This window comes from Hemiscyllium ocellatum, chromosome 4 (assembly GCF_020745735.1).
Source record: "Hemiscyllium ocellatum isolate sHemOce1 chromosome 4, sHemOce1.pat.X.cur, whole genome shotgun sequence".
Classification (NCBI taxonomy): Eukaryota; Metazoa; Chordata; class Chondrichthyes; order Orectolobiformes; family Hemiscylliidae; genus Hemiscyllium; species Hemiscyllium ocellatum.
Window position 1 is genome coordinate 103,560,108 of NC_083404.1, and position 26,527 is coordinate 103,586,634.

The 26,527-nt window shown below is 41.5% G+C and overlaps 2 protein-coding genes across 3 annotated transcripts in view; one reads left to right on the forward strand and one right to left on the reverse strand.

Moving 5' to 3' along the window:
* LOC132815041 (transmembrane protein 241-like) overlaps positions 1–26,527 on the forward strand; it is a 227,261-nt gene that overhangs the window by 164,688 nt on the left and 36,046 nt on the right. The gene's annotated exons all lie outside the window — the stretch shown is intronic.
* The window catches only part of LOC132815040 (CDK5 and ABL1 enzyme substrate 1-like), a 159,520-nt gene that overhangs the window by 20,259 nt on the left and 112,734 nt on the right, over positions 1–26,527 (reverse strand). For both annotated transcript variants that reach the window (XM_060823700.1, XM_060823699.1), the window contains 2 exons: positions 25,984–26,087; positions 2,759–2,865 (listed from right to left, as the gene is read on the reverse strand). In XM_060823700.1, the coding sequence (XP_060679683.1) occupies positions 2,759–2,865; positions 25,984–26,087 (211 nt within the window). The remainder of the gene's footprint in view (positions 1–2,758; positions 2,866–25,983; positions 26,088–26,527) is intronic.

The following is a 26,527-nucleotide window of genomic DNA, read 5'->3' on the forward strand; positions in this document are numbered from 1 at the left end:
ATCTAGTCTACTGTGCATGATCTGGAAAAGTAAATGAGCAATAGCTTTGCAACACTCTGTTACACCTGTAAAGAGTTTGGTCTGATCATTTACATCAGGAAGATGGATATCGTAGTCCAGGACTTTGCAACACTGCCATATATCCGACTGGAGAAAGTGAGCCTGGAGGTTACAGCTTCCTATCCAAGCGCCACTATTGCAAGCAATCCGCAACTTGATGGTGAAATCAATTAGCTGTTACGTCCACGCTGAGTAACAGAGTGTGGAACAACAGCAACCTGACCGAGAGTGATCAAACAACAAATCTACCAAGTCTGTGTCCTCAAAATACTGAGTCGTTTCAGTATCATAGAAGTGTTACGGCACTGAATATCTTCTTGAATGCCTTAACTGAGCTCCTAGAGACTGTACTCGCTAGAATTTAGAAGAATGAGAGGGGATCTTATGGAAACATATAAAATTATGGATGAGATAAATAAGATAGAGGCTGGCAAGTTGTTTCTGCTGGTGAGTGAGACTAGGACTAAGGGAGGAGAAAGTGAGGACTGCAGATGCTGAAGATTAGAGCTGAAAATGTGTTGCTGGAAAAGCGCAGCAGGTCAGGCAGCATCCAAGGAGTAGGAGAATCGAATTTTCGGACATGAGCCCTTCTTCAGGACTAAGGGACATGGCCTGAAGATTAGTGGGGAGTAAATTTAGGACAGAGCTGAGGAGGAATTGCTTTTCCCAGAGAGTTGCAAATCTGTGGAATTCTCTGCCCAAGGAAGGAGTTGAGGCAGCTTCATTAAATATAGTCACGACATAGTTGGATGGGTTTTTTGCATGGTAGGGGAATTAAGGGTTATAGGGATAATGCATGGAGGAGGAGCCGAGATGTTGGATAGATCAGCCATGATCTTAATTAATGAATATTCTTCCTGCTCCTCGACTGCTGCCTGATCTGCTGTGCTTTTCCAGCCCTACACTCTTGATACCTTTGAAGCAAGTGGGGACTTGAACCTCTCCTGGTTCCAGGGTAGGGGACACCATCATTACACCATAAGAATCCATCTCATAGCACATTTCATTACAGCAGCTTCTAACCTATCAACCACTTGACAAGGCAATATGACACATATCTGAGGCAAGTAGGACTTGATCTGGATCTTCTGGCTCAGAAATGGGGACACTACCACTGCACCACAAGAGCCTTTACCTTTACAGTTATTGATATTTTCTAATCAACCTGTCTAGAGATATTAAAACACACCATTGGAGCAGGTAGGACTTGAACCCAGCCTCCTGGCTCAGAGGGAGGGACATTATCACTCTGCAATAAGAACCTTTTCATAAAATACAAGGTCCAATGAGCATTCATCCTACTCTTGTTCAAGTCTGAAACTCTGCTGATTTACCCTTAAAGGGGCTTGCATTTTGAACACCGACAAGGAGAGATCAGCTGCCTTTACATTACTGAGGCATTTTCTCTGAACCATCTGGTAAACAAGTCAAGAATGTTTAAACACTTTGTAATGTGGCATGAACATTTTGTCCACATCTCAACATGATTGTGTCGAAGCTGCCCATAAGCAAGACATCCATACTATGGCAAAGAAATTCCTGACTGTTATCAAACCCTTTGGTCTCCCAATCTGTCTCCCCAAGATGCAGGCAATGCTTTCATCAGCACCAGATGAAACAACTAATGGCATAAATCTTAAAGGTGGCGTGCTCTTTGGGGATGTCATGCGTGAAGATATTAATGCAAACATCAAGAGGTTAGAGAATTCCAGAAAATACATATTAGATGAACAGGCCATGTCTTCCACATGAATAACTATAGAATCTCCCATGCAGATCTGCCACAGGGAAATATCTCAGGGGAAGTTAAGGTCAGTACAGGCAAAACAAAATAAGCTTAAAAAAATGCTTTACAAACTTCTGCAATGCAGACCCATTCTCTTGAGAAAATGCAACATTCAGCCCTGCCCATGTAAAGGCAATCACTGAGACCAGCCATTCGCAAGAATCATCTCCACCGAATGCCCAGCAACCAAAGTACTCAGAGGAAAGCTGGAAGTGGGTCAGCTCCCAGTACCACGAACATGAATTGCAAGTTTTGTGGATGTTTACCCAATGTCACATTGAACTAATCAGAAATGTGGGATTCACAGAAGATGAAAAATAAACACAGCTTCGACATAAACAATGAAGGGATTACCACAAAGGGAAAGTCAAAGGGCTTCAAGCTGCAGTCACTGCAGAACAGATGCACTTAATCCAAATTTATTCCATAAAGCCCTCTGCCCTGACTTGGGCCACATAATAGATTTCCTGAACAGTCAAAGTTCAGGCGTTGGCAGCAGAGTGGCTATTTTAATGGAGTATTAGTTCAGAAGACTTAAAGACCTAGAGACAAGTGTTCGCATTCACACCTTTACAACTGGGGAATTTCAATTCACTTAATTGCATAGGTCAGCAATTAAAAATGAGCACCAAAGCTGACCATGCAACTAACAGACTGTCAACAAACACCCATATGATTCATCAATATCCTTTTGAGACAGAAACCCATAATTACTCGGTCTGGCTTACATGTGATCCAAGCAACGTACTTGACTTTTAATTGTCCTCCGAAATGCTGTGGCAAGGTTGTGTGTTGTTGGTTCACCATCAGTTTTCTCAAAGCGCAATTGAAGTGGTCAATACATGGGACTTTCCATCAGCATCTACATTCCATGAATGAATATAGAAATTCACAGCTACTCTATTTTCTTACCTTCTTATCTTACTGAGGGTCAACTTAATATGGGGAAACTTTTCTCTGAAGGTTTCATTCATGTCCTTTTTCAGATCGGATGGCTTGACATATTCAATTACTGTGGTCTACAGAGAAAAAAAAACACTTGCTTAGTAATTTACATAGGCACAGTTATTCTTTAACTTCTGATGAAAGATACATATTAAAAGTCTTAACCTGTGTTTCCCCTGAGTGCTGATTGACCTTTCATGTATTTTCCCCATTTCTTATTTAATCCATTTTGTATCTTCTCTATTTGATACCTCAAGCCAGTAACACAAAATGGCTTGATTTTAAAACAACAGCAAAGCACTGCAGATGTCAGAACTCTGAAATAAATTCAAATAAACACTTGGAAAGCTAGCTTCTGTGGGCAGAAAGAGACAATGTTTCATTTCAATAATATTTCAACAGAACAGAAGAGAAACAGATTTAAGTGCATTTTTTTAAAAAATCTGCAGAAGGAAAAAGAAAAGCAAAGTGGAAGTCTCTGACAGAATGAAGGCCAAAGAAGAATAGATAGTAAAACATTTTGTTATGCAACAGATGCACTTAATCCAAAGTGGTAATGGATATAGCGAAGAAGCAGAGGGTTATGCTGAAAGGTGTTGGGAATAAAAAATATACGAATGCCACATGAAGGGTTAACAAGTAAGGCAATGATCAACCCAGCAAAACAAATGGGAATAAACCAATGTGGAGCCCGGATGTACAGGCATTGAATTCAACGTTGAGAACAGAAGGCTGTAGGCTGCCCAAGTCAAAAGATGAGGCGCTGTTCCTCAAGCTGATGTGTGCTTGGTTAGAACACTGTTGTGGACCATGGTCAGAGTAGTCAGTATGGGAGCAACAGAGAGAACTAAAGTGATAATTAACCAGAAGCTTGGGATCTCTGCTTGCAGTTTGAAGAGAGTTGTTTCGCAAAGCACTCACTCACTTTACATTAGCCTCCCCATGTTGCAGAATCCATACTGTGAGCAGGAAATACAGGAAACTGAATCAAAAGTAGTACAACCAACTCACTATCATGTGGAAGAAGTGCTTGGAGTTGTGTCACCCTAAGTAAGCAGGTACAGATTGGTCCCACTTATGGCAGTCAACTCTTAATATGAAAATCAGCATCCTGAATTATAATTCTGATGGACAATTGGACAGAACGGGCACTGTCTATAATCAACCTAGTTTCACCAAGCTGGTCTGCTATTTTACTTGTTCAGCGCTTTCAGGGTTTCTGTCCAAACAAAACCTCATAACTCCCCAACGTGCTCCTTGTAATGGAGATAAGGAGAAAGCTCTTTACGCAGACAGAGGGGAACCTCTGGAATTCTCTGCTCCAGAAAGCGCTTGAGGTCAAATCACTGAATTCCTTCAAGGAGGAGTTGGAGCACTTAGGGCTTATGGTATCAAAGGACATGAGTCAAAAGCAAGAACACGGTATTGAGTTAGATCAGTCATGACACATTGAATGGCGAAGCAAGCTCAAAGGACCATATAGTCTACTCCTGTTCCTTTTTCTATCTTTCTCTGTTTCTAACTCTATAGACAAAACTATTGTATGATACTTTATACTGGCTTCTGGATATTCGTATGCATCACATCACCTACACTACCCTGATCAACCATGTTAAAAAATCACACAACACCAGGTTATAGTCCAACAGGTTTAATTGGAAGCACACTAGCTTTCGGAGCGACGCTCCTTCATCAGGTGGTAGTGGAGGGCTCAATCCTAACACAGAATTTACAGCAAAAATTTACAGTGTGATGTAACTGAAATTATACTTTGAAAAATTGATTGTCTGGTAAGTCTTTCATCTGTTAGAATACAGTGATAGTTTCACTTCTTTCATGTATAGATCACAAAACCTTTTTTTAAAAAGGTGTGGCTGTGTGTGTGTCTGTAAGGTGTGTGTGGGTGTCTGTGTACACGTCTGTGTGTGTGTGTCCATGTGTGTCCATGTGTAGGTAGTGCAATGGTGATATGAACCCAAGGTCTCGGTTGAGGCCCTCCCTATGGGTACTGAACTTAGCTATCAGCCTCTACTCGGCCACTTTTCTCTGCTGCCTGTACACTCCTATACACACACACACACACACACACACACACACACACACACACACACAGACTCCCACATGCACCCCCTCACAGACTTAAGACACTCTACACTCACTACACACACCCACTTTCTCACACTCACAACCCCCAACACACACACACACACACACACACACACACATAGACAAAGACCCACATGCACACATATTTTGTGTGGTGAATTTGGACTTGCAGGGTTATATTGTACTTTGCATTCATGTAGAACACTGAGCTCAAAAAACTGCATGAAGTTATGTAAAACTCCGTTATCTCACTTTTTAGATTAGAATCAATCTAAACATCATGGCATAGACTGAGGACACAGGGGGCTAACACCTTCAACATATTGTCTAGCTATCTCCATTGTTAACAGCTAACCAGAGAATGCAATTTTTAAAAAAAAGGTTTTGTGATTTACACATGAAACAAGTGAAACTATCACTGTATTCTAACAGATGAAAGGCTTAACAGACAATCAATTTTTAATGTATAATTTCAATTACATCACACTGTAAATTTGTGCTGTAAATTCTGTGTTAGGATTGAGCCCTCCACTACCACCTGATGAAGGAGCGTCGCTCCGAAAGCTAGTGTGCTTCCAATTAAACCTGTTGGACTATAGCCTGGTGTTGTGTGATTTTTAACTTTGTACACCCCAGTCCAACACCAGCATCTCCAAATCCTGATCAACCATGGCTGTTATAAAGGAACTCTATCTTAGTTAAACACAATTTATCTTAAAACAAATTTGTGGTTTTATTCAATCCAAATTTGCCGAGGTGACTGTTAAATCTTCTCCCAGATTGCCATTATAAAAAAAATTCCAAAAATAACTTGGGGAACTAGACAGATAATTAGCAAGCAGGCCTCATACCTGGCATTCACCAGATTACTCCCAGTGACATGTTCATGTTCCATAGATCATGGTGTGTGGAACTCCCTTCATAAGTCACTTCCTTTACTACATTTACTGCTGCTTTCCAACAGCCTCCCCCATTACCTTAGCCTCAGGCTCCATCTCTCGATTCCTTTGTTCCCTGTGCAGCGTTTCACCTCTTCCTCACCTTGAGATGTATACAAGAAGTACAAAACAAGTGATATTGCTGTTCCTTTAATGGCCTTGGGACCTTGCTGTCAGCAAAGCTATTCATTTCACTCTGAAATTAAATCAAAAACACTACAAAGAAGAGGGCTTGACTGTCTGAGACAGGACAATGAGGATTCTTCCTTGACCTGACTTAATAACATTTTCACAACTGATGCAAGGGAACAGCTTGAAAAGGATGTATTTCAGATTTTCATGTTTTAATTTAAAAAAAGGATATCTTTTCAGTTGTTTGTCTGAACCACATCTAGAAAAAATTCAATAAATCAATCTGCAGTTGAAGAAATACAGCTTTGATAAAATTATTTTAATGGACTGTAACTGCTTGATACTTTTTTATTTAAGTGTGTTAATGTTTCAATGGTAAACCTCTTAAAATACTGGAACAGAACGCTACTAAGACAAATTCAAACTCTATCATGGATGGATAGCTACACAATTAAAATAATCACCTCAAAATTGTGATTTTAAGAAAAATCATTATTTGGTTAGCTTCTGTTAAAAATGTCCTTGTAAGAAAGAGATCTGCTGCAAAGTACTGACTGCAATGATACAGGGTGTGCAATAGAGAGGGGAACTGGGAGGGTGTGAGTGTAGTTGACTGGAAGATTATAATGAAATGTTGGGAATGTGAGAGACAATGACTGACAGTGTGGTGAAAGGAATCAAAATTATAGGGAGCCAAATATAGCTATTACCTGAGGAATTGTTCAGAGCATTACAGAATGTATTGGAAATTAAGGGACAGTTTGGCTGCATTCAATTTGTTGGTGAGCATTATAAGGTGATGACATTGTAATAATATCAAATGATCTGTAGTGTGGTACCAGAGGCAGAACACAAAATCCATGAGTTTACGTCTGTATTTCTCTTAAGTTCTCAGCCTTCAAATAGCTATGAATTGGAGCTGCTAAGCTGAAACAAGACATCCCATTTGCGGGAAGTTGCCAGACCACAACAGGAAAGTTTAGCTGAGGGAGGTCACCATGTTTATTCTTCCAAGGAAATCGGTGACTCCAAGTTTGCAGTGCCTTTTTTGTAAATGGTCTTGATTCTTACTGTCTCCATTACCCGACTCCTACAGTAGTGGAACAAGTCACAAAATGGTATCCTGTGTGACAATGACAGGAGTAGTCTCCTGGTCCTGTCATCTTGAACAGGGTTGACCACACTAACCTCCTCCAACACCATCCAACTGGATGGGATCATTCTTACCTGTTTCTGATTTTATTGATGCAGTAAATTGAGAAAATCATGGCTTCCCTTCTGACTCTTGCGATGCTCCTTCCTAAGCACTGTGGGCCATTAGCAGTACAATTATATTCGACTACAATGTGCAATCCCAGCATATCCCCACACTGCCATCAAGCCAGGAGATCAACCTTAGTTCAATGAAGTGCGTAAAAGCGTACGCCAGGAGCAGCACAAGACATGCCCAAAAATGAGCTGTCAACCTAGTGTAACTACAACACAGGGCTACTTCATGTTAAACAGTACAGGTAGCTTGCGATCGGCAGAGATAATCAATCACACAATCAGTAGATCACATCCAGGCACAAATTAAATTATTAACTGGAGGAGGAAGTTCCACAAATATCCTCTTCTTCAATGATAGGAGATCCCAGCACATCAATGCAAAAGATGAGGCTGAAGCCTCTGCAATCACCTTCAGTCAGAAGTGCTGACTAATCATCCTGAACTACCTGGATAGCAGTCATTAACCAACTGCTGACCTCATCACAGCCTTGGTCCAAACATGGAAAAAAAGTGAGGTTAAGTGTGATATCACAGGTAACACTTAACTGGACATGGCATTAAGAATCCCTGACAAAACTTCCCTGACAAAACTTTACACAATGGGTTTTCAAGGAAGACCTCTTACTGGTGATACCTAGCATAAATGAGGATGGTTAGGAATATAGAAGGCATTTAGTTTCTCGAGCCTGTTCTAGATCACAGCTGATCATCTACCTCAATGCTATATTCATATAATAGCCCCATATTCCTTTACACCATTAGGAACTAAAGATCTGTAATCTCTCTCAAACTTACTTAATGGCTGAACTTGCACAATCCTGAGCGAAGAAATTATTTATCTCAGTTCCAAAGGGCTTGTCTTTTATTTGGAGACTGAGTCCCCTGGTTCTGGATCACAAAATGAAGGGAAAAGTTCTTTCTTCATAGACTCCATCAAGAATTTTGAAAATTCATTGAAATCATATCTCATTCTTCTGAACTCCAGAGAATAAAAGGTGCAATCTCTTCAATCTCTCCACAAGACAGTCTCACCATCGCAGGTAATTAAGGTGATGAACCTTGACTGCACTTCCTCAATGTGAACTATATCCTTCCTTAGACATGGGGATCAAAACTTCACACAACACTCTTTGTGTGGTCTCACGAACATTCAACACGTTTGGAGGAAGCCTTCTTTGTTTCAGACTCAAATCCTCTTATGCTAAATGTGAACATACCTCTTGCATGCTAGCTTTCAGTGACTCATGAACAAGGACACCTAGGTCCCTTTGGACATTGTCCAGCCCCTCACCATTTGAAAAATATTTTGCGACTTTGTTCCTCCCACGAAACTGTATAATCTCACGTTTACCCACATTATATTTTTCTTGGTCAATCACTAAGCCAGACTAAATCTTCTTTGAACTTTTCTCATGATCAAGACTCCCAATAATATTGCATCATCTGAAAATTTGGAAATATAATTGGCCCCCACACCCAAATCATTGATATAGATTGTAAATAGTGGGTTTTCAAGCACTGATCCTTGTAGAACTCCACTGGTCACAGCATTCCATACTGAGAGTGACCTACTTATTCAGAGAAGATTTACCAGGATGCTGCCTGGACTGGAGGGCATGTCTTATGAAGAAAGGTTGAGGGAGCTAGGGCGTTCCTCATTGGAGCGAAGAAGGATGAGAGGTGACTTGATAGAGGTGTACAGGTGTTGAGAGGCATAGATAGAGTGGATAGCCAGAGACTTCTTCCCATGGCTGAAATGTCTATCACGAGGGGGCATAATTTTAAGGTAATTGGAGAAAGATTTCGGGGAGATGTCAGAGGTAGGATATTTACTCAGAGAATGGTAGGTGAATGGAATGCACTGCCAGCAGTGGTAGTAGAGTCAGACACATTATGGGCATGTAAGCAATTCTTGGATAGGCACATGGAAGATAGCATAATGAAGGATATGTGGGTTAGTCTGATCTTAGGGTAGGATAATAGGCTGGCACAACATTGAGGGCTGAAGGGCCTGTACTGGTCTATGTTCTATTCTCTATGCTTCCTGCCTGTTAACTAATCCTAAGACCATGTTAATATATTCTCCTCAATCCTATCCGCTTGAATTGGTTTACTAACCTCCTATGTAAGACTATATCAAACGTTTTCTGAAAATTGAAGCACCACACCAGTCGATTCAAACCCAATGGGCTGAAGGGCCTCTTTAGTACAGTATGATTATAGGACTATGGTCATCAACTGTGTCGCCCTTATCAAACCTGCGAGGAACACCCTCTAAAAACTTGCAGGTTTGTCAAACATGATTTCTACTTCACAAGTCTTGATTCTGTCCAGTCAAACAGTTATTTTCTATATATCCACTGTTTACAACCTTTAAAATAGATTCTAGCATCTTCCCTACCACTGCCATCAGGCTAACATTCGGTTTCTCTCTCCCTCTTTTCTTAAGCACTTCTAACAGTTGTAACCTTCCAAACTACAGACATTGTTGCAGCATTACCAAAAATCTAAAAAACGAATACTACGGCATCCACTATCGCCATGGCCATCATGAGAAACATTGGGTCCTGAAGAAACATCAATGTTTGGTTCCATTCGTTTCTCGAATACTATTTTATTATTATTAATTTCTTTAAGTTTCACACTCTCACTTTGGATTTTAATGATTTCAGGAAGATTTCTTGTACCTTCTTGTGTGGGTGATGGAGGGTGATTATCTCAGCCACAGGAAATGACTGCTGGAGTTCCGCACAATCTCAACCATTCTCAATTAATAACCTTCTCTCCACCATAAGGGCAGAAGAAGTGTTTATTGATGCAAAGCGTTCACTGATGATTTCACAATGTTGAGCACCATTCGTGACTCCCTAGATACTGAGGTTTACTGTGCTGGAAAGTGGCAAGATACATTTCCATCCCTCAAACACCAGACAATGACCACCTTCAACAAAAAAAAATCTAACCATGTGCTCTTGACATTCGAAGGCATTCTGATTTCCAAATGTCCCACTATAACCACCTTAGGGGTCATTATTGAACAGAAACTGAACTGGACTAGCCATATAAAATACTGTGGCCACAAGTGCAGGTCAGAGGTTGGGAATTCTGCAGGGAGTGATGCCTGTCCACCATCTACGAGGTGCAAGTCAGGAGTGTGATGGAATACTCCTCACTTGCCTGGATAGAAGCAGATCGAACAACACTCAAGAACCTCAACAAAGCTCTCCACCTGATTGGCACCACATCCACCATCATTCCTACAAAGCGTGTACCATCTATAAGATGCACTACAGCAACACGCCCATGTTCTGATAACAGCAATGCCAAACTCAAAAACTTTAATATCTCAAAGGACAAGAGCTGCAGCTTCACGAGAACACTAGAGCCTGCAAGCTCCCCCTGAAACTGTTCCTATATCTTCAGTGTTGTTGGGTCAAATCCTACATTTCCCATTCTAACATTGTGGATCTACCTACAGTAGATGGATATGGTTCAGGAAGGCAGCTCATCTAGACCTTTCCAAGGGCCATTAGTGATGAGCACTAAATACTGATCTGGTCAGTAATGCCCACATCCTTTGAAAGAATGATAATAAACTTTGTCGCATAATTGCATTTACACATTGGTCACTGGAAGCCAACATGTTCCAAGCAGCAGAAGTTGCCAGGTTTTCTTGTGGCTCTGTGTCATGCTGTGTTGTAAAGAACGGCAGTCTACAGGGTGCTAGGGAAATGATCAATACACAAAGTCTGCAGTACAACAAGATTAACTGAAATCAATGCCCTATTAAAAAAAAATCTGCACATTTTCTGCAGTAAGTTAATCCCGTTTAAGTGACTGAGAGTATGCCCAGTTATCATTGCCAGCAATGGAAAGATTACCCTGGCATATTCAAGGATCAATGTACAAGATTGGTATGGAGGTGCACTGATCTCCAACTGTCTGCTGGATGCTTTTGAAGTATTTCCTGTGGTTCTGCTCACTGTTGTCATTTCTCACACCCAGCTTGACAGCATGCGTTTGGATTGCAGACTGCGACAGATGGTGAAAGGACAGTATTGTTGGTTCTTGGCTGTGCAGAATACAGCCATGCAGGAGTATTGGAAAAAGAATCAGTATCGCTGGTAATTTTCCATTGCTTTTCAGTTCAGAAAGCTCTGCTACACCTTCAGCTGCACAGTTGAATTTGGTCAGTAGATCTGTTGCACAACTGCATTCAGTTGCACAGCCCAGTTCCTGCTGTTTGAAGTAGAAATTAATTTGGGCCAATTCCAGCATCAGATTCACACAGTGAATAATCTTAAACATCAAAAGAAATTGATCCTCCTAAGGAAAACGTGAGCAGGTTTACTGTAGGGCAAAAGCAGCCCACAGTTCTGTAGACTTCACATGAAGTTAAGCAAAATTTAAAATCTTTCATTCTACATTGCCAATGTTTCCTTTATGGACTGTTGGTTTGCTTTGTTCACAATTCAAAAATTTGTCACAACATTTAAAGTACTTGTAAGAAGGTCCTAGAACCAGTGTATGATCCTTCCTTGCATACTGAAATTTGGCCAACATTGCTTTTAATGACAAATCAAACAACAACCCACACACAATGGCTAGGGCTTTAGCATCATTTGGTATAGGATTTCTGCCCAAAACTTTGAACGCATGTAAAAAACGACAGCATACAACCCTTAAAATATTTCTTTCTCTTTATCCTAATCTTCCTATTATTTTGCAGTGTGCCACTATCCTACACAAACGTCAGAAAGCAAAGATGATGTTAAGCTACTGAGTAGTGGGAAGAGTTCCAGCTTCCTTGAAGCTGCTTCACAGTAGTGGACTGGCATGGAAGCGTAACATGTCAGGAATGAATGTATGTCATTCACAAATTCATGCACTAGTTTAAAATCTGGCTTGGTTATTAATGATACCAAATAAAATTTAAAGCAAGCCAACACACCGAGCTGTCTTGTTATGAGAAGGTGGCAAAGTTCAGCCACCTCAGCTTGCTCCCAGTCCCCTGCCATTGACTGGGACTAGGGTGTGAATCTGATGTATTACACAGAACAAACCCTTGGGGATCTGGGAGACAAATGCTTAAAAAAAAGTGTAATAAAGAAAATGTAAAAGAGTATCAGCAGAGCATACTGGAGATTCAGTCGTCATTGTTGAGACATTTTATAATGAGATTGGTTTACACAACAGCCTGTATTTTATGTAAATTTACTGCAGACATTGACACTTTCCTTCCCACTTTCCAGTTGGGAATGGAATTATACAGTCACACAGGTGTACAGCATGGAAACAGACCCTTCAGTCCAACTTGTCCATGCCGACCAAATACCCCAACCCAATCTAGTCCCACCTGCCAGCATCTGGCCCATATCCCTCCAAACCCTTCCTACTCATATAGCCATCCAGATGCCTTTTAAATGTTGCAATTGTACTAGCCTCCACCACTTCCTCTGGCAGCTCATTCCATACACATACCACCCTCTGTGTGAAAAAGGTGCCCTTTAGTTCTCTTTTATATCTTTCCCCTCTCACCCTAAACCTCTGCCCTCTAGTTCTGGACTCCCCGACCCCAAGGAAACGATTTTGTCTATTCACCCTATCCATGCCCCTCATGATTTTATAAACCTCTATAAGGTCACCCTTCAGCCTCAGACATTCCAAAGAAAACAGCCCCAGCCTATTAAGCCTCTCCCTATAGCAAATCCTCCAAACCTGGCAACATCCTTGTAAAGCTTTGCTGAACTCTTTCAAGTTTCACAATATCCTTCCGATAGGAAGGAGACCAGAATTGCACGCAATATTCCAAAAGTGGCCCAACCAATGACCTGTACAGCTGCAACATGACCTCCCAACTCCTGTACTCAATACTCTGACCAATAAAGGAAAGCATACCAAACGCCTTCTTCACTATCCTATCTACTGGCGACTCCACTTTCAAGGAGCTATGAACCTGCCCTCCAAGGTCTTTTTGTTCAGCAACATTCCCTAGGACCTTACCATAAAGATTTGCTTTTATCTAAATTAAACTCCATCTGCCACTTCTCAGCGTGTTGGCCCATCTGATCGAGATCCCATTGTACTTTGAGTAACCTTCTTCGCTGTCCACTATACCTTCACTTTTGGTGTCATAAACTTACTAACTATACCTGTTATGATCACATCCAAATCATTTATATAAATGATGAAAAGTAGTGGGCGGCACGGTGGCACAGTGGTTAGCACTGCTGCCTCACAGCGCCTATGACCCGGGTTCAATTCCCGACTCAGGTGACTGACTGTGTGGAGTTTGCACGTTCTCCCCGTGTCTGCGTGGGTTTCCTCCGGGTGCTCCGGTTTCCTCCCACAGTCCAAAGATGTGCGGGTCAGGTGAATTGGCCATGCCAAATTGCCCGTAGTGTTAGGTAAGGGGTAAATGTAGGGGTATGGATGGGCTGCGGGTTGGTGTGGACTTGTTGGGCCGAAGGGCCTGTTTCCACACTGTAAGTAATCTAATCTTGGCAGTAATCTAATCTAATCTAGTGGACCCAGCACCAATCCTTGTGGCACTCCTCTGGTCACAAGCTTCCAGTCTGAAAAACAACCCTCCACCACTACCCTCTGTCTTCCAACTTTGAGCCAGTTCTGTATCCAAACGGCTAATTCTCCCTACATTACATGAGATCTAACCTTGCTAATCAGTCTCCCATGGGGAACCTTGTCGAATGCCTTACTGAAGTCCATATGAATCACGTCTACTGCTCTGCCTTCATCAATCCTCTTTGTTACTTCTTCAAAAAACTCAATCAAGTTCGTGAGATATGATTTCCCACGCACAAAGCCATGTTGACTATCCCTAATCAGTCCTTGCCTTTCCAAATACATGTACACCCTGTCCCACAGGATGGCCTCCAACAACTTGCCCCCCACTGACGTCAGGCTCACTGGTCTGTAGTTCCCTGGCTTGTCCTTACCACCTTTCCTAAGCAGTGGCACAACGTTAGCCAACCTCCAGTCTTCTGGCACCTCACCTGTGACTACTGATGATATAAATATCTCAGCAAGGGGCCAGTAATCACTTCCCTAGCTTCCCACAGAGTTCTAGGGTACACCTGATCAGGTCCTAGGGATTTATCCACTTTTATACATTCCAAGACATCCAACATTTCCTCCTCTGTAATATGGACATTTTTCAAGATGTCACCATCCATTTCTCTACATTCTATACCTTCCATGTCCTTCTCCATAGTAAATACACATGCAAAACACTCATTTAGTATCTCACACGTCTCCTCCGGTTCCACACAAAGGCCACCTAGTTGATCTTTGAGGGGCCCTATTCTCTCCCTAGATATCCTTTTGTCCTAAATGTATTTGTAAAAACCTTTTGGATTCTCCTTAACTATCTGCCAAAGCTATCTCAGGTCCCCTTTTTGTCCTCCTGATTTCTCTACTGTCTTTACACTCTTGTAAGGATTCACTCGATCTATCCTGTCGATACCTGACATGTGCTTCCTTCTTTTTCTTAATCAAATCTTCAATTTCTTTAGTCATCCAGCATTCCCTACACCTATCAGCCTTCCCTTTCACCCTAACAGGAATATATTGTCTCTTGACTCTTGTTATCTCATTTCTGAAGGCTTCCCATTTTCCAACCATCCCTTTACCTGTGAACATCTGCCCCAAATCAGCGTTTGAAAGGCTTCCTCCAATTTAGAACTTCAACTTTCAGATCTGGTCTATCTTTTTCTGTCATTATTTTACAGAACTGTGGACAGTTAGTAGTGCCAACAGTGGAGATGCCCTGTAAATGTTTATAAACAAACATTCAGTGACAAATAGTGCTTAAGAACAGAGACATTTTTGGGTAGTAAACATTGACTTTGATTTCCATTAGGTTATATCAATTCCCTTGGGGCAGCGATGGCATTAGGCATTCCAAGCAACTGAACAGGTTTTGAATCCTAGCCATCGCAAGTTCAGAGCTTTTGGGCTCTTGTGATATTGTTCGTATCTCTGGGCCAGAATGTCCCAGCTCAGCTTCCACCTGCCTGGAATGACGGTCAAGGCATAACAGCACCTCTTCTCCCCCAGGCACCTCAGGAAATTCAGCATGTACATAAGATCCCTCACACCAACTTCCACATTGAAATCATACTGTCCAAGTACATAACGGTCTGATAGGGAACTGCTCTGCCCAGGACTGTAAGAAACTGCAGAAAGTTGCATGCACAGCCCAGACCATTATGGAAGCCAACCTTCCATCCATGGACTCCATTTATACGGTTCGCTGTCACAGAAAGGTTGCCAGCATCAAAGATCCATCACACCCTGGTACTGGTATCAATCTCCTACAAGCTCTTCCATCAGACAGAAGCCCTAACACAGGCACCACCTTATTAAATTGATGTATGGACTCTCTAGCCCCAAATAATGCTGACCTTGCTAACATTGTTCTCACCCAATACGATGTAACCTGTTTGCCTGTGTCCATTTTTTTTAACAACTTCTGATCTGTAGATCCTTGCCTACACTGCTCATAAACAAAGCTTTTCACTATACTGCAGTACAGGTGACAATAACTCAATCATAATATACCCAACTTCAAAAGGTAATACCCGACTCCATGAGGTAATATGGAATGGAAATCGAATGTTTTGCCCTTAATTTTACTGGGAATGGAATCTAAAAATAAGGAGCTTTTGCTTAAACTATACATGGCATAAGTCAGACCACAGATGGAATACTTGAATACTTTGAGGCCCTTTATCTAAGGCAATACAGAATAGCATGAGTGGCACTCCATAGAAAGTTCGCTAGGCTGATACCAGGTATGGATATGAAGACAGAGAAGAAATTCCATCTGATCTCTCACAGGGTAGTGAACTTATGGAATTCTTTAACCACGGCAGGCTGGTGTGACTGGATCATTAAGTCTATTCAAGGCTGAGATTGTTAGATTTTTAATCAGTAAGGCAATGAATTGTTGCACAGAAAAAGCAAGCAGCATTGAGGATTATCAGATCAGCCACAATCTTACTAAATGGAGGAGCAGACTCCATGGGTTGACATAATTTGGATTTAAGGTCCCTAATCACTGGCTCCATCTGCATCTCCCTGATGTAGCTTTGTGCCTTATCAGGACGGTAAAAATCCGGCCCATTGTCGAAGATGCCCCCTTTGTCTTTTATTTTCAGCTACATGATGATTACACAATATGGACAACACCAGAGATAGATTTCCATTTTTCATCATGCCCCCAAATGCAACATATTGACCGACTCTCACTTTTCAACCTGATCCATTAAATGTGCATACAAAGCAAGTCCCCTTTGACTCGCCACGTCTTTGGTAATAAATTTTGGGACTGGCTCATGTTTGGTAAATCCCTTTCGGGAATTGGCATTCCTAGGAAGTTTGTGCACAATAATGATTTCCCTGAGAAGTTCTTAATTCATTATCGAACACCATCAACAGGAAGGAAGTGGGCCAATAATTATACATAAGGCCAGTGTTGATTTATCACTTACAACTTGAAGCACTGGAGCAATCAAGCCTCTGCTATATGGTGCAGATCACGACAAACAGACTGTATCAGAACAACATGCAAAAATATTTTTTTTCAAACATCTACTCCTGTTAATATTAGCATTAAAGAGAAACATTTCAGTTACAGACAGAAGACAAAGGCCAAGATCTTTTGATCCTGATCGTACAAAAAGAATACATACTTATTTTTACAGAGACCTCCTGAGAAGTGTTCTCAGCTGAAACAGCTTAGCACAGTCCAGAAATTCAGTCAGCAGCAGATTGTTCACTGTTGAAACTATGTTCCTATTTCAGTACAAAACCTACAGAATTCCTATGTTTACAAGTCCTGAAGCCACTTTCGCTGCTACGGAGGGAAGAGAGATGTGCGAGTTAAGCGAGAGCTTAGTGTGCCACAGGGGCGAGCAGGTGTTAGGGACTACAGAAGACTGAGGGACGGAAGTGCCAAGCAATAAGGTAGATGAGAGGGGAGGTGCGGCAGGTAGAATTATAGACGTAACAGATTGATGGTCTGTGATTGGAGGCTGGGGAGATTGAGATTAGTCATGAATCAGTTTAACAGTTATCCAAGAAATAGAGCAGGCTTTATTTCATTTTAATTCATGCAGAGAATCTGGGCATCACTGGCCAGGCCAACATTTATTGCCCAACTCTAATTGTCCAGAAGGCACTTAAGAATCAGCCACATGGCTGAGAGTCTGGAGTCACATATAGGCTAAGGATGGCAGCCTCTTTCCTGAAAGAACATTAGTGATCCAGATGGCTCTTTCCTGACAATCAACAATGGGTTCACGGTCATTATTAGATTCCTAATTCCTGATTTACATTGAATTCAAATTCTATCATCTGTTGTGATGGGATTCGAATCCAGAACATTACCTGGGTTTCTAGATTAGGCCATCACCTCCCCAGATAGTCACCTTATATTTGGGACTTTTCTATTGGCTTCCAGGCTTCAGGTAATTGCTCATTGGAAATTTCAATTTTCAGGATAATTCCCAGGAATTTCGCTGCAGCAGGACTGCCATGAGGAAAACATACAAGTACTGTCTACTCTGTTTGCCACTGGAAGATTGACTCCAGGTCAATAGATCTTGTAATTTACAAATATGTACAACCACTCTCTGATTAACCTCAGTAGTTATTAAGTAGCTCCCATTACATTCTCTCAAATAGAAACATTGACCTTAAAGGGTCAGACCGCAATTGGCAGCAATAAATCACAACCATAATCCCAGACCACAAACTATTCTTAAGATTCATTAATGGTATTCCTTGTCTCACTACGCGCCACTGCATTTATACCATGCGAGTTAACAAATCTCAAACAAATTGGCATCACTGTCCTCAGTGGGACGCACCTTCAAAAGCGGAGCAGGAGAAGTAACAAGCAGGGGAAAGACACATTCTACAGGCAAGGAAAGGGTGGCAGCAATGTTCAAATCCATGGAGTTGGCTTTGCCATTCAGAAACCAATTACCTATTCACTACCTGAACTCCCCAGTTGTAGATATGAAAGGTTCGTGGCACTTCACCCACAGCTCAGCCAATAATCAATACACCGCCGTCATCAGCACTTGTGACCCATTATTCAGCTGATGATGGTGGTGTATTGATATTCAGGTAGAAATATTAAGGAAAAGATCAACCCTGCACAAAGTGAAGTCTTCACATTATCTTTCACAGAGAAGAGTGCGTTGTCAGTGGAATTGTTATAGTGTTCTCTTCTGCCATTTGTAACAGAACTGATTTTAACTTCTTTTCCCCTGATTTCTTTTGTTGTTTGAAATAGTCTATGGTGTGTTCCCTTCAAACAATCAGTTTGTGAAGTCTAATTTTAAAATGAATGTTAAGGTTAAAACAAACTCTAAGTGTGCAACCCTCAGGAAATAAATTTTTGCAACATATACGTGCATAGTAGGAACAAAAGCAAAAGGAATAAAGTAATTTGCAGCTGCAAATAACATTTCCAACAAAAGGTATAGGTACTGATTCACATGACTGACAGTGCAGTAAGTCCATGCTCAGTGAAGGTTCTTGCAGTTAGTTGCTCTGACAGAATTCACTTTCCTGGGAGTTCAAGTGGATGCAGTTGAAGGGTTGGCAGTATGATTTTTTGTAAACTGAAAATTAATTCACTACTCAGGCAAAATAGAGGATTTACCCGAGATATCAGATTGAGACTAAAAGCCTGCTTTTGCTGAGCCTGAAACTGCTCGCTGTCTGTCCCAGTGTTAAAAAGTAAACTGAGAGATTCAGCACTGCATGGTTAAAATCTGTTTTTAAAAACCCACACGTTTCAGTCACGTGACAGAGTTCCTGGAGAAGGTAATTCAATTTAACAAAGTGGTTTCAACATCTGTTGTCAAAACTGGTATATTTTGTGGAGATAACTATGGAGTTATTAACATCATTTCAGTCAATGGTTTTTAAATCTGTTCTTTGTTCAGAACTGGCTGGGATAGGCACAGTATCTGTTGTTCTAATTTCATACAAATGTGCCATGTGATATTACAGAAGATGATGGAGCTTTTGTGTTGGTAATTTCTAGAAGTAGTCAAGTGGCTCACTTTGTGTGAGCAGCCAAAACCGAATTCCAGAATTCCATTTTAAACTTGAGAGAAGACAGTATGGTTTTTCATTTAGAAAAGAGAAGAATTTACAATCTCCCTTCATGCCTTGCCAGTATGTCACATCCCAGAACAGCAGACCTTTCATCTGGGGACTCTAATGGCAAAACTGGCCATGAGTCCGACATCAGGAGAGCGGTAATTGAGACAAATCAATGTGAACGGTGCCCTCCTGCTGACAAAAAGTGGGCTGAGGACAGGCTTTTTCTAACAAACACTGTCAGGACTCGCCTGGGAAAGTGGACTGAGATTCAAGGCTCACCACATCTGGGATTGCCACCAAAATGAATGATATAGATAACGTACGCAAAGTCCTAATTTGCCAGTTGAATGAACTCAGGTTAACAGAAAATATTGTGCAGGCTTCGAAAGGTAACTAGAACTATGACTCATAACATAGAAATCAGTCCAACTACAAGGAAACAAAATGTAAACTGCCAACCAAACAGGGCTGTTAGGAGTGGAAGAAAATAAATAGTGGGGAAAGAATTCAATAGGATCAATCCTTAGTACTCTTCCTTCCAAGACACTGCGTTCACTTATGTCATTATTTCCAAATACTTTCGATCCTTTGTGAAGACATAAGGCAATTCACATGCCAGGTGCAAAGACTTAGTTACTGGTTAGCTGACAGCAACTATTAAAGAGAGCAAGACAGAGAAAAAATGAAAGAGAGAGGATTGGGGAGGAGGGGAGAGATGGGAGATAGAGGGAGAGAGGAAGGGTGAGAGAAAGGATGAGGGGGCCAGGCGAGAGAGAAGATTGAGGTAGACCCTTTCGTTGCTGCAGGCTGATGAACTTCCATCAAACACAAGATATCACAAATGGCAAAAGTTCAAGAGAACAAAATTCAAAGTCTTTTCAGAAACTATTTAAATGGATGAAAACTACAAACTGTATGGTCCCTATGGCAATCCAAGTGAGGTCTCAAAGGTTTAAAGTCCCTTCAAAAGGACTTTGCTCCTATCCAGGAGGATTTAGTTGCATTGGAGGTAGTACAGAGAAGGCTCAATTCAAGACTGATTCGAGAAATGAAGGGCTTACCTTATGATGGAACATTGAGCAGTTCAGGCCTAAACTTGCTCAAGCTTTGAAGAAGTGGAAGAGATCTAATTAAGGCAAAAAGATGCTAAAGGAGATTGATAAGATAAATGTTGAGCAATATTTCCCTCTGTGGGGCAACTTAGGATATAAAGTCAAAAGGTTTAAAACAAGAAATGGCAGATTTAAAACAGAAATGAGGAGGAATTACTGCTGTCAAAAGATGTGGAGGAAGCGATGCTGGACTGGGGTGGACAAAGTTAAAAATCACACAACACCAGGTCATCATCCAACAGGTTTATATGGAAGCACTAGATTTCGAAGTGCTGCTCTTTCATCAGCTAGCTGAAGGAGCAACGCTCCGAAGGCTTGTACTTCCAAATAAACCTGTTGGACTATAACCTGGTGTAATGCTGTCAAAAGAATTGTGTAACTGTGGAACTCACTATCCCATACAGCAGTGTCATTCTCGTCTGCGAGGGACTATTGATGGTGACGATGGAGAGCAGTGGATGTTGTGACACTGAATAAATTTAAAGAGGAAATAGACTTTTAATCAGCAATGGGTTAAAGTGTTACGGGGATTGCTTGACAAGGTGAAGTTGAGACCAAGGTGAGATCAGCCAAGTCTGTATTAAACAGTGGAGCAGACTTGAGCGGCTGAATTGCCTGTTCCTATTCCTAGTTCTTATTCTAAGACGCCATGCATGCAACCTATGGAATTGGGAGGAAAATAAACCCCATTATTCCTGCTTTGTCCACCTCACCCACAAGACTATGACAACTGTAATCATCTTCAAAAAGGTAAATAAATTCTTCTTTGGAAATATGTAAGGTATTTTCTGGTTGCCAGTAGCAGCAAAAGTCCTGACAAAGCCTCTTCTGAAATGCTACATCTCAAGGTCGAGGAAACCCTCCCAGAGACACAGCACAGTTTTAGCCCTTCCAGGAGAAAGCCCAAAGTGGCCTTTGTTGATAAGAATATGCAAGGAAAATGCTGAGAACACCAGCAGGAATTTTTCATTGTATTTACTGACCTGAACAAAGCTTTTAATCAATAAATGGTGAGGCTCTGTTGATTGGTTTGCCCGGGATTTGGCTCTGTCTAAACAGCTTAATCAACAACCTGCATGCTGATGTGGCTGGGAGATTGGAAATAGATGCTTTCAAACTCCAGGCCTATGTCAAACAAGGCTGTGTGGAAGTCTCCACAGCACTTACAATCCACCCAACAGTGGATATTCACCTCAAACATCAACTGCCCTCTGGTGTGAGTATTAAATACCACCCAGATGGAAAAGATCTTAACTTCAGTTGCCTCTATCAAAACTGAACTGACCAATGTACAGAGAGATGACCTACAGTGAGGAACACAGCAGTGCTGAAGCCCAGTCTGCAACATATCTTCGGGACACTCAGACTCCATTGAATTCCATGAATCGAATTCAGCAAACACAGCCACCCTACATCCTCTCTCACCTTAAAAACGGGAGCCCTGCCCTTTAAGGTGCAGGAGGGAGTTTGACAGGATCAGACACAAGCCTAGTAAAGAGTTGGTAGTGAGGGTTGGAGGTACGAGCAGACAGGTCCTTCCTTCATAATGAGCTCAGTGATTTTCAGATGTAGCTGGCGTATACTTTTAATTCTAGGTCTCCATACCATCTAGGTCTCTGCTCTTCAATCCAATCATTGCTCATGTGGATGGCTCGGTTTATGGCCAACACCCCCACTGGTACTCTTCACCTACACCTTTGGCACAGCCCAGATCTACACAGCCTGTTTGCTCAGCCCAGTCAACTCCCACATTTGGTCCAATCCCTAATATCCCCACAGCTCATTAGACCAGCCGAGGGTGGAGGAGAGCTGCAACGAGGAAAGTGGAGTCACAGGGAGTGACAATGTGTGGGTGTGGGTTGTAAAGAATGTATCTTCTTATTTTTCTATATTTCTAATTATAGACTGAAATCAGAAAAGGACCTGTCTGATCACCAAGGATTCCTGCACCTTGCAGGAAAAAAAGTGACGTTTACATTCATTGTAACTGCTGGTTACACAGCTGTTGGTTGAAGCAGCGTGGAAAGCTGAGATCCACATGAGCTGGACATAGGGTTGGTGTATGAATGGAATTTCGGTCAGCAACAAGTAGCTGGTTAGTCTTTGAAATGGTGACCTGCTATTGGTGACAAAGGCCTCCTAACTGCCTGGTGCACAGCTTGAATTGTGAATACTCAAATCAGAAACTATTGGACCTCTGGAAGGCAAGAGGTTATTATTGCTCTGTAGTAGAAAGCATCTGAAGCCTGAACATAGCCCATTTATTTCCTCTGATCAACTGTTAGAAGCTGTGACTTTTAATTACAAGTCAGAGATCCTTATGAGTATGAACCAGTCACCCTGTGCCTTCTGCAAACAATAAAAAGTACCTGGAGGATGATTGAGGAGCAGTTTTCCAATCACAGAAAGATCACTGCAACAAAACTTGGAGCAATGGACCACTAAACTGCCTTATTATCTTTACCACCATCCAGAATACCTATGCTTTTGTGTCTGTCTGCACATGTAGAGGTGTTGGTTTTGTAGTGTTAACAAGGTGTATTATTACAGTTGAACAAGTAGTTGCACGTCGTTAAAAAAACCAAAAGAGCTGCAGATGCTGTAAATCAGAAACAAAAGTTGCTGGAAAAGCTCAGCATCTGTGAACAGAAATCAAAGTTAATATTTTGGATCCAGTGATCCTTCTGAGGACCAGAAACATTAACTTTGATTTCTCTTCATAGATGCTGCCAGACCTGCTGAGCTTTTCCAGGGACCTCTATTTTTGTTAAAGTTGTATGCTAATGGCTTGTACTGTTTATCTGTGGTTCAAATCTATGTGTAATATATAGTAATTTGTGTTGAATACAGATACCTGGTCCATGCTTTCTGTCAACTTGGGTTTGAAATACTGTACAGGTAAATTGCAGCATTCTTCTTACTTTTCCGATAAATTAAGATTTGTGACAACTGCAGTAAAAATGGGGCTTGAATTCAGGTATGCTACCTGGGTGAGGAGTGACAGTGTCTATACACGTGACAGTGCTGGAGATGCTGCAGGGGACGGTGAACAAAGCTAGTATGCAGAGAGCAGATGCGCAGAAGAGTGTCATGGGAATAATGAAATGCTTTGACTTGACTCATAATTGCTAGGTGCGGCTCTAAATAAAATCAGTGTAAAATACTGCGCAATTGCCTGAAAAAAACAGGCTGAATTTACAGACCAACAGATCCTGGGAGGCCCATTGTCATCTGCACCTATGGGGACATTCTGGGCAGATTGGAAGGTCATGGTTCCAGCATTAGTCAGCTTTCTCAATCGTGACAAACATTGCCATTGGGACCGGGAGATCTGGGCCAGCATTCATTTTGATTTTTAGAATGCAGTTTGCAAAAGAGACAGTAGGACCCACAAAACAAACACGAGCCTTCACAACTTCTGTTACACCCACAAAGTTGTATTATTAATTGTTTACTATTTTTCATGTAAAACGGTGTAGAATTTGTGCTGGCTTTCTTCTGGTCTTCAATTGTGAATATGAAACCATGTAAGGTCCTGAAGAAGCTAACCAAGCAAAAGGCAAACATGGAGAACGCTGGACAAATTCAGCAGATCAAGCTCTGACTCACTTTCAAAGTCATACTGGACTTGAAACATCAACACATTTTGTCTCTCCATCAATGTTGGCAGACTTGCTGAGTTTCTCCAGCATTCTCGGTGTTTCTTCCAGATTTGCAGCAGATGCAGTATTTTGCTTTTAGTCAGTCATGAGACTAGGCACAGAATAAGCATTAACCTCTTAAAGGCTTAAACTGTCATTCTATAATTGTTAGGTAAAAACAATGACTGCAGATGCTGGAAACCAGATTCTGGATTAGTGGTGCTGGAAGAGCACAGCAGTTCAGGCAGCATTCGAGGAGCAGTAAAATCGATGTTTCGGGCAAAAGCCCTTCGTCAGGAATAAAGCTGATGAAGGGCTTTTGCCCGAAACGCCGATTTTACTGCTCCTCGAATGCTGCCTGAACTGCTGTGCTCTTCCAGCACCACTAATCCAGAATTCTATAATTGCTGCAATTTAAAGTCACAGTTCCTAATCTTTCTAAATTTTATGTTTTATAATTGGGAGTGAAGGAATTAAGGACTAAAACGTTAGGATCCCTTTCATCACATCAAAACTTCGAACAAAGCGCTCATTTTACATCTTGGATGTTTGCTTGCTTTGTTACCTGCAGCAGCATGAATAAATAATCATATTCAGCCAGGTTCTAAACTGTAAAGAAAGCTCATTACTCAAGAGAGCTCAAGTTGCACCTCCACTGTTCTCTTGAGGGATAAGAAATGATTGAAAGCAATGCAAAATGAATTATTCCCACAACAGTTTGCTCAACACGTTTCTCCCAGCACACTACAGTGCTAAGTTTGAGCGTACCAGAAAACTGATTTGATTTCTGTTCTATGCGCAGTTCATTCATCTCAGCCAGGGTGACATTAGGACCATTAGAACTGGTCAGAGGACTTGGATAAAAGGGACTAAGTTGGCCTGATTGCATGAGCAAGGTGACTTCAGTTGGAGCTAGTTTGTCACACTGACCAGGGAGCTCTGAAAAGGTTTGATCTCTTGGCCCAGTGTGCTGGGTTGACCAGGCAGGAAGCCCAAGTGAATACCGTCAATAACAGCTGCTTGCCTCCCCAGTGGCTGTTCTCAGCAGAGTCCCAAGAGGAAGAGAGAGAGTTGATTGAGATTCTTGCGCAGTCAGGGGAGCATTCCTGCTCCTCTCCCCTCGAGAGGGATAGGCAACTTAAGAAAAACAAACTACTACTGCACAGACTGGGTGCTGGAAGCCCCACAGCTAAATTCATCTGCAGTGCACTCGTTACATGACCCAATTAGGCAGCAATTTCCATATCAGTGACTTCTGCCAGAAATTCTGCAGGTTGCTTGTGAAGCGATGGGTACTGCATGTGACAATATCAATATTCAAAAAAGCCAACAACATTCACTGCCTGGATTCACATGTCAATACAACTTTGACAAGATACCAGAAAGGAAACTACTCACAAGGAACTCAGTTTAAGTAGTGCTTCATGAAGGAATGGGAATTCAAAACAGATCAGGTGCATTTTTTCTACTTATTGCTAACTTCCAATTTTAAACTAGTTTTGGAAATCTGAATGCCCCATTTTTAAACTTTCATTCCTTGCTGTTTGGATATCTTGGCAATTTTTACTTGGATCACCTTGGCGAACCCACCTCACATCTTTGAAAACATAGCCTTGAGGTCTCTTTTCCAGAGGAAGCAAGTTTAACCATCCCTCAGATCGCTTTATATTCATTCACAATACTTCCTTGACAGTTTGAATGGATATGCATGTTTCACAATAATACTTCTGCAGTGATGCTCTGTGCTAACATCTGCACAGAAACAGGGATATATTAGCAAAGCTGCAAATATGATTTCTACAGCCTCATGGTTGCATACAGCTCCACAAAACTATTACATAGGCACCTACCATATAGGAAGGGAAGATCAGAACTCTTTTATGTTTTCCACATGGCCACTGTGGGTCATCCAGCAGGTTTGGATCATATTCCGCAAACTCCAATACTTCATTGCCTAGAATAAAATCTCAGCATTATTTTTATCTTCCTAGAACCACTCTATTTGTGTTTTTTGCACAGAATCATACAAGCGTTACTGAGCATAAACAGTATTCCAGCACAATTTTACAATCCCCAATTCCTCACATTTTGAAAAATACACTTGAGATCAGATGTTGCAGATAGATTTATGACACTTGGTTCATATACATGCTGCATATGGAGCATATTTCTGATCTCCAGACTGCAGAAAGGAGAGCAGGGTGCTGCAGAAGGCTGCAACACAGATTTATGAGTACAATACCAGGTACCAGTGGTACGAATGTTGAACTCTCTGCCACAAAAAGTGGTTGGAATGAACAGTACAAAGCACAGGAGATATATTTAAGGGGAAACTAGACAAGCACAAGGGAGAAAGGAACGGAGGCTTACAATGGTAGATTTAGATGAGAAAGT